This window comes from Drosophila elegans, unplaced genomic scaffold (genome assembly GCF_018152505.1).
Source record: "Drosophila elegans isolate 14027-0461.03 unplaced genomic scaffold, ASM1815250v1 contig_183, whole genome shotgun sequence".
Lineage (NCBI taxonomy): Eukaryota > Metazoa > Arthropoda > Insecta > Diptera > Drosophilidae > Drosophila > Drosophila elegans.
Window position 1 is genome coordinate 9,887,376 of NW_024545550.1, and position 12,148 is coordinate 9,899,523.

The 12,148-nt window shown below is 39.3% G+C and overlaps 1 protein-coding gene across 1 annotated transcript; it reads right to left on the reverse strand.

Annotated features, from left to right (window-relative positions):
• Positions 1-158: 158 nt before the first annotated feature.
• LOC108144754 lies at positions 159-10,313 on the reverse strand. Its single transcript, XM_017269858.2, has 6 exons — positions 9,943-10,313; positions 3,401-3,527; positions 3,169-3,326; positions 1,784-2,444; positions 796-1,180; positions 159-716 (listed from the first exon to the last, which is right to left on the reverse strand). The coding sequence occupies exons 2-6, from the start codon at positions 3,506-3,508 to the stop codon at positions 712-714; spliced, it is 1,317 nt and encodes a 438-aa protein (XP_017125347.1). The 5' UTR covers positions 3,509-3,527; positions 9,943-10,313; the 3' UTR covers positions 159-711.
• Between the last annotated feature and the right edge of the window lie 1,835 nt (positions 10,314-12,148).

The following is a 12,148-nucleotide window of genomic DNA, read 5'->3' on the forward strand; positions in this document are numbered from 1 at the left end:
TAGAAACAAAAGTGAACAAATTCTGATACTTTTGACAATAATTTAAATTGCATTGCAAATAACGACCAGCAAATACAAACAATCGACGTTTATAAATAAATATTTATAATTAAGCTTAAAAAAAACAAACAATACACAGTTTGAATAAAACAACAACATTGACTTTTAGAAATTTTCTTTTAATGCATACTAATATCGTTTACATGTTTTTAATTCGAACTTATTTACATATGAATTGTATGTACAGCAAAAAATAATAAGAAAACAATAATTTGAACTCGCCTAAAGTAGCAATTGATTTGCTTATGACATTCTCTGCCCCCATTTCTCGACTCTCCGCCAATCTCAATATCAATCTCAATCTCTCCGTGCGCTTTTCGTGGGCTCTCTAGGACATTCTCTCAGTCTTAAACGATTTAAAAAACTATGGCAAAATTTTAATTACTCATTACAAATTGCATAATCATTAAATCTCTCTGCTTGCCTTAAAGTTAACTGCGGTTAATTAGAGTTAGTGCGTATTAAGTGGTCTACGCTAAATGGCTGCATTTCGCTGCATTTATCACAAAACTGAGCGAAATGCACTCCACAGTGATTGTCCATCCAATGGTCCAATGATCCGCCACTGACCAAAACTAAATCGTAAGCTTTGACTAAATAATTGTAGAATTAATGCTAGGACGATGAATAAATTAGAGCCAGCCAGGGTGATCATTCTGAAATATTGGATTAAAACATTTAAATTAAAAGGGGAATTGTTTTATTATAGAATAGTTTTGCCAAAAAGACACCCACCATGTGCGCTGATCAGACTACGTGCATCCCAGAGGGACATCTGCGACTGGGAGAGACGGTGCTGCGCCGGATAGAGTTTGTACGGGAAGTACGAGTGGTGGAATGTGGCAATGGGAATGGGTTGCGCCGGCTGCAGGAATTGCTGGTGCTGGTGATGGTGCTGGAGCTGGTGCTGCGCCGAGATCTTCCGCGAGATCTTCGGCTCCTTCTTGGGCTTGCTGGCGGAGCACGGCTGCTTCGACGACTTGATGAAGTTGGGAATCCGCGCCAGCAGACCGCAGTAGTACGGATCGTCCTGCTTCTTTCGCTGCTGCGCCCCGCTGCTCTTCTGCCGCTTCTTGTCCGCATAGATGGGCGTCAACGATCCACCGCCCTCGTAGTCCGGCTGGAAATGATTAATTCAAGTAATTAAAATAAATAACTAATGTAGATCATATAATATAAAAAACAATTTGTTAGTCATATGGAATTAAAACTTCAGTTAAAGAAATTCCAAAGTCTTGGCTTAATAAACATGCTGTTGAAAGAACAACTTCTCTTTTAGAATGTGTTGTACAATTTCAAATCTATTTTTGTATAAGTTACTCCAATTTAAGGAAAGATGAATGGGAATTAAAACAGAACACAAAACAACAAATTATGTAAAAAAAGCAAGTGCATTTTCATAAATATTTCAACTAGCTCTTTTGACTCAATTTACAAGTTCTAATAAAAACATTAACTACAAGTTTAAATGAAAAAAAATAATTATAAAAGCTATTATAGCTAGACCCAAGACATTGTTTAAAAAATGTTTTTTCTTTAAATACTTTTTTTTTGCTTTTAAACAATAAATCGAAAGTAAGAAATATTTCTACTACAAATTTTTCAAAAATTTTGAGCTCTGCTTTTAGCAAATATTGGAAAAAAGTCGCATCTCTTCTTCCAGAAGGCCTAAAAAATTCTAATTTAAAGAACCGTGTCCCTATTATCTAAATAAAAGTCATACCTTGGGCACATAGGGACCCTCGTTGAGGAAGGCGGCACTGAAGATGCTGCGCCGTCCCTTGCTGGAGTTGCTCGAATTCTGTGAGTTCTGCGAGTTCTGTGAATCGTCGGAGGCGGCGGGCGTGGGATAGATCAATCCCACCTGGCTCTCGATGGTGGAGTAGGGATCCTCGCTGCTGTTCGTGAGCGGCACGCGCATGCCCATCGCATCCAGCGACTTGGGAACGCTCTGGAGGCGACTCCGCAGCATGTCCATGGCCACCACGTTGACCACGAGTATCCAGACGGGGGAGTTGATCAGATTGTTGTTCGACTTAACCAGCGAAACGGCGGACAGGCACTGGCGCTCCAATCTTCCCCGTTCCGGATAGGATCTCGCAAACTCGCGGTTTATGTTCGTTTGGAACTTCTTCATGTCGAAGAGTCGGCCCGAAGTGCCCGAAGTGAGGGACATCTGGGGCATTTGGATTATGTCGCCGCCGATCACCGTCTCCTCGTTTCCCTGCGACGTGCTGTTCACGTAGACGCTGCTCTTGCCGTACCGCTTGATGAAAATATTGCCAATGTCGTCCATTTTGATCTTGAAACCATCACCAATCGATTTCTTGATCACCTTTGTCTCCGCATCGCGCATGGGATTGTCGAAGCCATTCAGGCCAATTCTGTGGGTTAAGGATATATATATTTAGTAAGTTTTAATAAGAGGGGTTTTTTAAAGTGGTCTCCTAAAAAGGTCTATTCATTAAATTGTCATTATAAGTATTACTTTGAAATTAAAAATATACTAAAATGTAAGGTGATATTTAACAATATATTAAATATTTTAGGAACGCACTTTATAAATTTGTAAATCTTTTAAAAAGCACCCAGTTATAAAAATTATTTTTATTAACCATTTTCTAATATTTTATCAAAATATAAATTAATTTTAGATAATTTGGGATATATATCTAACATGTTATGCAACTCTACATATTTAAAGGGGCTTAAGTGCTCTTATTAAAGAGTCTATGTGATTATTGGCATTACTTTTTAATGAAAAATATATTAAAATAGAACGGGTTATCTTTAAACTCCAAGCTTACTTCTTTGATATTTACGCATAATTTATTAATTTGGAAATTTCTTGAAAAATTGCTTTAAAATCTTTTAGCTACACCTTAACTAATGTAAGATAAACTGGAAGTTGCTCTGCAAAATAACTTATTTTAAAAAAGCTTTGAACATTTATATAACTGCATTAATGGAATTTATTACTTTCTTAAAATCAACAAATTAATAGTTTTTATAAAAATAATCACTAAAGGGTCTTTTAGGCAGATAGCTAACTTTTATTTGTGGAAATTGTCATTGTGGCTTATGGTGGCTTTATGATCCCGAACTCACCGCACTCCATCGAATCCGTTCTTGGATCCATTTATGGTTATCACAGAGGAGCGGGCGTAGGCCTTGGCCACGCGTCGGTTCTTTTCGAAGACGATTATCTTGGCCCAGATCTCGTCATCGATCTGCTCCCACTTGGACAGAACCTCGTTGATGTGGTCCTGCAGGAAGTGAATAGAAGGGGTTGAGCATTAGCCAAAGTTCATGTTTTTGCTGTAGAGATTGAAAACCATACCCTGAAGAGCTTCTCGCGATCGTGCCAGACGTCTTCCTCCTGCTCCTCCTGCCCGATGGCATCCAAATTGTCCAGCGAACGCGATATGATCTTGCGGCGTGAAATCATCTTGTCCGATTCGTTTCCTCTGCAACGGGAGAACATTTTCCGAAATTATTATAAATAATTACGAGACAATTAACTACCGCTGGCAGCGGGTGCGAATCACTTTGATTGGATCTGGCTGACACAGACGGAATTAAATCGCCGGCGAATGGGACACGCACTGAAAAGATTATTAGGCAATCGGGTTCAATCAATCTGCGAGCCAATGAACTCTGCACACGAAACGTACCTATTTTGTGTGTTTTTTTTTTTTTTTGGGTGTCGGGTATTTCAACTCCGACTCCTTGGATCGATCGAATCACCAATGTCACCGCCTCTAATTGAGATGCCTTGACAATTGTTTGGTGCTAAACACTTTGTCGCACGACACGCGGTTTTGCATTTTTTCATTTTTTTTTTTTTTTTGTTCAGGTCAGGCCAACTGGCCTGGCATTTCAATTGGCCATTTGGGGTTTTTCTTCAAAGTCAGTCCCGATTTGCTTATGCACTGCGTTTTGTCACAAAATCCAGTAGTCGTCGTAGTAGTAGTAGTAGTAGTAGCCACTGTCAGGTGGATTGGCGGTCAGCCACGTGATTGGCATTAATTGCGGTCCAAATGCGATTTACCAATAAATGTGTGTCACACACTATGTGTATTCCGACGAGTGGCAATGAAAGTGAGTCTGTCTTGTTGGTTGAGGAGCTTCCCATTACCATTACCATTCCCATTCCCATTCCGAATCCCATTTCTAGCCCCTACCAACAAAATGTGACATTTCTTGGCGTGATCAAATTAAGGGCACGACATGCCCTGCATTGTTTTACAAATTTCCCATTCATGGCCTATTTTAAATGTTTTCCAAATTACCCAGAACTGCAGGCATTAAGTTTCCCGTCGAGCATTCACAAACACCGATCCGCAGTCATTGAAGCCGCCGACTTTGGCTTTCTATTTGCTAAAGCGTTGGCGTTGGTTCTTTAATTAACAAACAGAATGGCCATAAAACCTGATAAATGTCACGCACTTCTATATGTGTTCAAAGATCCGTTTTGGCCAAGAAAGAAAGATAACTGGTTTTCTTTTTGGCAAAAGTTAAGATTTATGGCGAATAATGTTCGCTAAGAACATGCAGACACGCCCACGAGCCAAAGTTTTGGACACTTTTGTGGTTTTTAAGTGTACAAAATTATGAGAAATGTAGGGGATTTTCTGGAGAATCTCAAGTATTAAGTTACTTTGAAACAAAGTGTTGAAGTCTTGTAAGTCTGCACATATCACAGATTCAATCTAATGTTTTTACACAATCAGTCACCTTTCGGGACCCCTTTAGAATTCGCTAGAATTGGCCAATATTTGCTTAATTAGAACCCACTCCACTTTCATTCATGACTCAGGGGCCCTGCTGTTAATGATGGTCAAATATCACTGAGATATCATTACCCAGCCACGACTTGACCTCTTCGCGAGTGGAAGTCAAAAGCCCGAGAGCAGCATTCAGTTCTGTCGGTTTCATCTTCTATTTTAGAGCGTTATGATTAAGTCGCGGGGTTCCTACGTCAATGGGCATCTGGTTATTTTTTCTGCTTTGTCTTCTCTCTCTTGACAGACTGTATTATATTGTATAATATATACGCATAACATTTCGTTCTTTTCTCCATCGCCGGCGATGAGTTTTTTTTTCTGTTGCTGCTGTTGCCTGGGCCAATAAGTATATAAAATCTTTTTGTATGCCGAACGTGATGTTGATTTTTTGGCGATGATCGCATTCGACAACAACAACAACAAGAACCACACTCACCCGAAACATCTGTATATACTTGACAGGGGTATGAAATTTAATTATCTAGCTGGCCTTTGGTTATGAGAAGTTTAAACTGCATTTAATAATTAAAGCTTCTTACATGGCCAGCCGAATGATTTATCTTGTTTGCTAATTTATTAATCCGCAGTTCGCAATGCTTGTTTGGTTTTTGGACCCACTCGAGATGATCAACAAAGCGGTGTCGTCAAAGGAGAGCAGATAGATATGTGCCCTTTTTAAGAGTGCTGCAGGCAAGTGCCCGTCAAGTTCGTGCCTTGAGTCTTTCGTTTCAGCACATTTTCCGCATACCGAGCGAAACCCGCTTGCAATTAATTATGTAAGCCCCTGAAGGTCGTCGGGAGTGTATTTTTAGCAGCAGCACGGCAACTGTTCTGTGCGTGAGTACGCAGTTTATAGAATATATACCATATACCATGCCGTACCAGTTCCCCAAGGTCGTGGCGCAAAAGGAAGTCTTTTTTTCGGTTTCGAAGTCCGGGCTTCTTTGTCCGCTGGCTAAGCCGCTTAGCACTCTACTTAATTGGCAACTGCTGCCGCTGCTGCTGCTGCTGCTACCATGAGTCAGTTGCAATTGCGCAATTCCATGGCTTGTGCCATGCACTTCTAAGGGGGCCTTTCAAATGTAGTGACTTGTCATCTAGAGGCCCACACCCAAATGTAAGCTGCCTTTCAGCTGGTGTGCTGCTACGGTTGTTACCGTTGTTACCGTTTCTGCAAGTTCTTGACGCCACAGCCAACCTTGAAAGTGAACCGAGCGAACCGAGCTGAACCGAAAACTGGAGTTCGCATATTTACCCCATGCGTTTTACATGTCCGGCTGGAAAACAAGTTTTCGAGCTTTTATTCGAGTGCAATATTTTTGTTTTCTGCTCTTACTTTCGGAACTGGGGAGCTGCCATTAAATTTGGGTTTCAATCAACGCAAAATTATGAGCACTCAAAGACCAATCAAAAATGATACATTTTAATTTTAACATTTCTTTTCATTTGCCACCGCCCGAGATTGTGTTTTAATGGCATAATGATTTAAATGCAAAACAACCAAAAAAAACAAAACAAGAAATCATATACAAAATTGTTTGCACAATGTCGCGGGCGGCTGTGCACTTGTCACTTTTCGTGGCGACGCAACAAAAGTCAGTCAACAAACAAAACCATTAACAACAACAACAGCGCGAACATCTGTGGCTTACATTATTATGAGTTGGCACTTTATTTCGTCTCCATGTGAGCAAGGCGACAAAAACATAACAAAAAAAAAAATGGCTAAAGAAAATGAAAATTAAATCGCATATTGTTACTGAAGAAGATGATGATGAAAAAAAGTATATATACATATATATATGTGTATGGAGGGGCACGCAACATGCAAGAAAATCCAAGTGAGGAACTCATGGATGAAGAGGCTGTCTTGGACGCCATAGACACTGGGCACGTGTGAGTGTCATAAGCATTGGGGGGTCTTCAGATATATATACTATACTATAATGATTAAAAGTAGGGTAAGTCTTGGGCATAGGCAAATACTTAAAGCGTATTCCCTTTCCAATAAAATGCCGCACAGTTACTGTTAACTAGATATTTTTCTATATTTACTTATAACTGTTATATATATTTATGACTTGTTTTAATTTTGTCATTAATGATTTCTTTGTCTATGCAGTTCATAAAAAAATTGATTATTTATTGCATATTTTTCTTTATAGTTTTTTGTGCACTTTTATAATAAGCTGGATTTCAATAAACCATTAAACGACGTTGAACACTTGCATATTAATTAATTATTTTTGTACAATGTTTATGATTATGTATTTATGCATTTTTTATGACTCACTTTTTTATGCCATTTAATAACTATCAATCTGGCTGAGATATTTTGCTCTTAATTAAAAGTCCCATAAATAAGATATGTTACAGCTTTTGCCTATAAAAATTACATGATTTATATTTTGTACTTACAAAAAAATTGTATTATTGTACCTATTATTTTTACTAGTCAGACCATATTTAGAATGTTCAAAATATTAAGCTGACCTAATAAATTTGATATTAGATTAGATCATAAGACTGATAGGTTCTTTTAATTTCACGAATTGACAAATTAAAGTTTCCTACTTTCATCAGATACACTAATTATAAGCTGAACGTAAATGTGCCATTTTTCTTTGTAATCATTGTATCTGCAGCCATCTGTCAAAGGTTTCTTTCGAAACTCATCCAGATGGCAGAGCTTTAATAAGTTAAATGCTAATATCTAAATGCCTGGCCACCTATCTTCGCATCTGAACCCGTTTGCTGGATGGATTTATGGATGGAAAGTTAGGGCATTGGGGCTGCGCCATTGTGTTGGCCTGCTCACTTGCTCCAATTCTGGTTTGGATTTGGATTCGCATTCGCATTCGCATTGGGAGATGCTCTACTCTACGTGGGGCCAGCGATTACCCGTTCGGCTTTCATCTTTGTGGCGCTCTGCACAATGCGGCGTATGCGCAATGTCTGCTCTGTCACTCGATGTGCATGTCAAGCCGATGATTGCATCACCTTTTGCTGCAAATGCTGCTGCTGCTGGTGCTGCTGCTGCTGTGGCAGCAACAAATAGTGGCAGCTGCTCGAGGCACCGTTTTTTGCGGTTGAAAAATCGGCACACGAAAATTATAAATTCCGATTTTCACTTGCCTCGCCGCCTTTCATAATATTTTCACTTATTTCTCTCCCATTGCAGTGCTGAGAATTTGCAATTCTCACCAAAGTATTTCGTGCCAGGAAGGCGCCAAAAAAACAAATGAAAAAAAAAAAAAAACAAATAATAAAAAAAGACAAAACAAAAAAAAGGAGCGTAAAAATAAAAGAAACTGTTGCACAGCACTTTCGTGTGGCTTTGACTTCCGCTTTTTGTTGCTGGTACCATTGAGTGATTATTATTACCCGACATTGTTTTTAATGTTCAAATTACTTGCAAAAATTCGGCTTTTATTTGGCCAAGCACGTTTTGGGCCTTGGCTTCTCTCTATGGTCTATTCTTAGGCCTCAACAAGTGGCGCACACAATAAATTCTTGGGCCCAAAAATAATAGTGCGAGATCGAAGATGACTTGGCTTGACTTGACTTGACTTGTCTTTTTCGGCTAATTAAAATCTGACTTTACTTGTTATGTGTTCTGACAATCGTACACTTTGATTAGTCATCGATTTGATTTGTTTATGCTAATACATTTGGCAGCCAATGCAATTGATAATTGGACGTTTGCCCATGATTCATGACAAACATTCAGCCCCGAATTACATCACTCAAATGAAAACTCTCCAAAGCGATTTCTGCCAATCAATATGGTCGTCTGTGTAGTCGGCAACTACAATGCAGCCGAAATTCAATTATAGAGCAGGAAAAGACTCCACTCGTAAGCACTTCAACAAAGGCCGCTCCGCTCGTATTTCTTATGATTTTGTATTTCTGTATTTCCCATACATATTTCTGTGCACCCCGCTTAATTAGAGTTCATTAATTTCGGCTTCGAATTGAAATTGAGCCGTCGTTGTCGCCGCCGTCGTGGCACAATCAAATGCGTAATTAACAATTGCGTGAATAATCGGGTGTAAAATTCTAGCCAAAGTGGACATAATTCAGGGGCGAGCGACTTGAAAACGGCCCTCGAATGTGGGCCAGGTTAAAAGACTCTATTTGGTTGTCCTAATTAGGCTTTCGTTTCGTTTTGGCATGCAAATAAGTCTTTCTGTTTACATAGATCTCCAGATGCGGGAATGGCGAATCCATAACAAAAGCCGAAAGAAAACAGAAAAAACGTCGAATAGGCCAAAGACCCCCTGTATAGTATAGAATATACTATATAGTTGGCTGAATCACATGCGAAGATCGCCGAAGATCTTCAATCTCGCCAGCCTTCCTTATTTTCGGGAATTTCGTATGCATTGAATGTTTTCGGCAAAAGCGGAGATTACATCGCTCATAAATTCTGGCCAAGGCAAGCGGCCAAAAACCGCACTGGGCTGACATTTTTTTTTTTTTTTTTTGGCCAATAAAAATATGAAATTATATCAACGTTAATGCTAATCTTCGTGTAAATTAAGCACACGCATTTCGAACGCGAACGGGTTTTTCCCAGGGCCAATGAAGGTTGCTGAACAGTTTTCCACTGCACTGGCAACTTGGCTTGGTTTCCATTCCATTCCATTCCACTTCAAGTCCAAACCAAAGAACCTTTTGTGCAGCCCAAACAAAAGACTCAGGCAACAAACTTGATTTTGTAATTTACATGCTAACACACATTTGGCCCAGTATAGGAGTAACATACTATACTTTACAGTATATGTAGCATATAGCTTAGCTTTTATTTCACACTCATGGACAGCGCGTTTCAGTGGCCTTTGGCGTTTAGCACATCCACCATAAAACCATGTTTATTTATAAGACACCACAGAATGCTAATTAAAAACTCTGGCTGTGCGACGCTGGTCGTCCGGCTAAAATCTTGTCTTAAACAATTTTCCAGCTACACAATTTAAGTGCCAATCAAACGATCTTCTCCGCTCGAGCGTGCATTCATTTCAATTAGCAGCGAACGACAAAATCAATTCCGTCAAATGTCAAGGTCGCTATGATGGTTTGGGATGACACTTACCCTGCTTCAAAGTGCAATGCGGCGTTTGAGTATCCGTAAGTCCCCTGATAATTGCTGGATTTATTCCCGAGTGTGAATCAGAATTGTATGCGAAACGCCCACAATCAATCGGCTGCTTATTGTCTTATTTTTTTTTTGTTGTCTTTTAATATTATTACTTTTTCGGTTATTTACAATTGTCTTTGAAATCTCTATTGGCACAACACTCTCAGAACTCTGCGCTCGCGACGATTACGATTTCGATGGCGATTACGACTTCTACTGAGTCTCTGCTGTGGGTTAGTAGCTGATCGCTGTTAAAGTGTTAGGCGATGGGAAAGCGCGCGCAAGAACCGCTCGCCTCAAGCTGCGTGTTTCGACTGCTCGGCTAACGGTGAGGCCCACAGCAAGACAGCCCAACTTGTGTTGGCCAAAACGGGCCCGAAGTGCCCCAAGCCGATGTTCCCCAAGCCGAAGCGAAGCTATATCTTCGCTTAAATGCGACTCGAAACACGAGCGCACTCTGAAATCCCGCTTGTCTCAACTCTCGCAGTCGCCTGCCGACTGCCAAACGAGAAGGTTTGCTGTTGATTCTTGAAAGACTCCCAAAGCAGTTTCTTCCTATAAAAATGAGTGTTTAAAAGCTTCTTCTTAGAACAAGATCGGCATTTTTAATGCTTATTTTAAATAACTTGTTTCTTAAAATGTCTCATTGTATCTAAAAGTTGATATTTAAATCAGGAATACGTGCAATATTTTTATAACATTTTGCTAAGATCAAGGTGAAAGTTAAATATTTGTTGTTTGATCTTGTGACTATAGAATAATATATACACACAAGAAATTGTTTAATAATAATATGTCTCTAAAATAATAAAATAAATTAAGTCAATCAGAATTGGAAGAATTCGTTTCTACATACAAATAAGTTGTCTTTAATAATGGGATGACCTATCACATTTTCACAAAATAAATTAAATAACTTATTAATAGTTCTCAGCTTTGATAAAAATCAATAATTAAATCAATATTGGTGATAAATTAATTTAATTATACATTTTAGGGGTCTTTTGATTAATATTTTATTAAAAAATAAAACATCTCAAAATTGTTTAATAAATAATACATATATATTTAATATTTGTATACATATATTTTTTAGTTTTCAAGTTAAAGAGTTTTACATTGAATAGGAAACAGTTCTTATATAAGAATGATCTTAGAACTCGTTCAAGTATCGAAAGCTCTTTGCATGTGCTTAGAAATTAACATTTTTGTATTCTTTTGTTTATTTTCGCATGTTGAGCGTGTGAATTACTTTTGATTTTGATTTGTTTTGGGCCGCCGCTCCCGTTGCGGATGTGTCTTTATGCCTCTACTCCCCTGGGTAATTCCCTCGTTCGGCAAGCTTCTCTATTTGGCTCTGTTTTTTGTTTTATTTTTGATTTGCCCAACCAGCGACATAATTCAGAGCGAGATTCGTTCGTTTATGGCAGTTGGCTTATTTGGTTAGCCAGCATTAAATGCAATTTATGTGCTCAAGATTCCCAGTTGTCTCGGTAAAGAAGTGAATCATAGGAGGAGGGTGTGGTCACTGGCGGTCACTTAGCATAGAATGGTTATGGTTCCATCCCCTGATCTCGGCTGTGATTTGCCGATGGAGTTCCCTTTCACAAGTCAATTATCGCGGACTGCTGCTGCCAAATTGACGCTGAGCTAAGACAGATGGAATGCCCAGAGATCTCGGTGCTTTAAATAGAACTCCTCGAGTGTCCGGCTGTCATAATCACAATGTTCACGGCTATTCAATCACCGGCTGAATGGCTGAATACGTATCGAAAGGCTGCGTTGTGCGGCAATAATTGCCCAAGAATTTCATATATACATACAATATATATTCGCAGCTCAGCCGAGCTGACCATGTTGTAATCCAAATATAATTTTGTTAGCCACTGCCTGGTTACTGTTACTGCTGTTACTGCCTTTTTTTGTATTTTGCTATTTCAATTAAAAGCCAACGCCAAACGGCAAATGGCAACAGCTACGGCAACAGGTACAGGTACAGTAAACAATGGCAGTTGTGGGCCGGGTGAAGGGGATGTTGGCTTGGGCTGTTCGGCTGTTTGGAGCATGCCAAGCAGGTCGTTGTTTTAATAATCATTACAAATTGCTTTTGGCTTCGCGGACCAACGAACGACCTTGCTACATTAAAAACGGAAAATAAAAC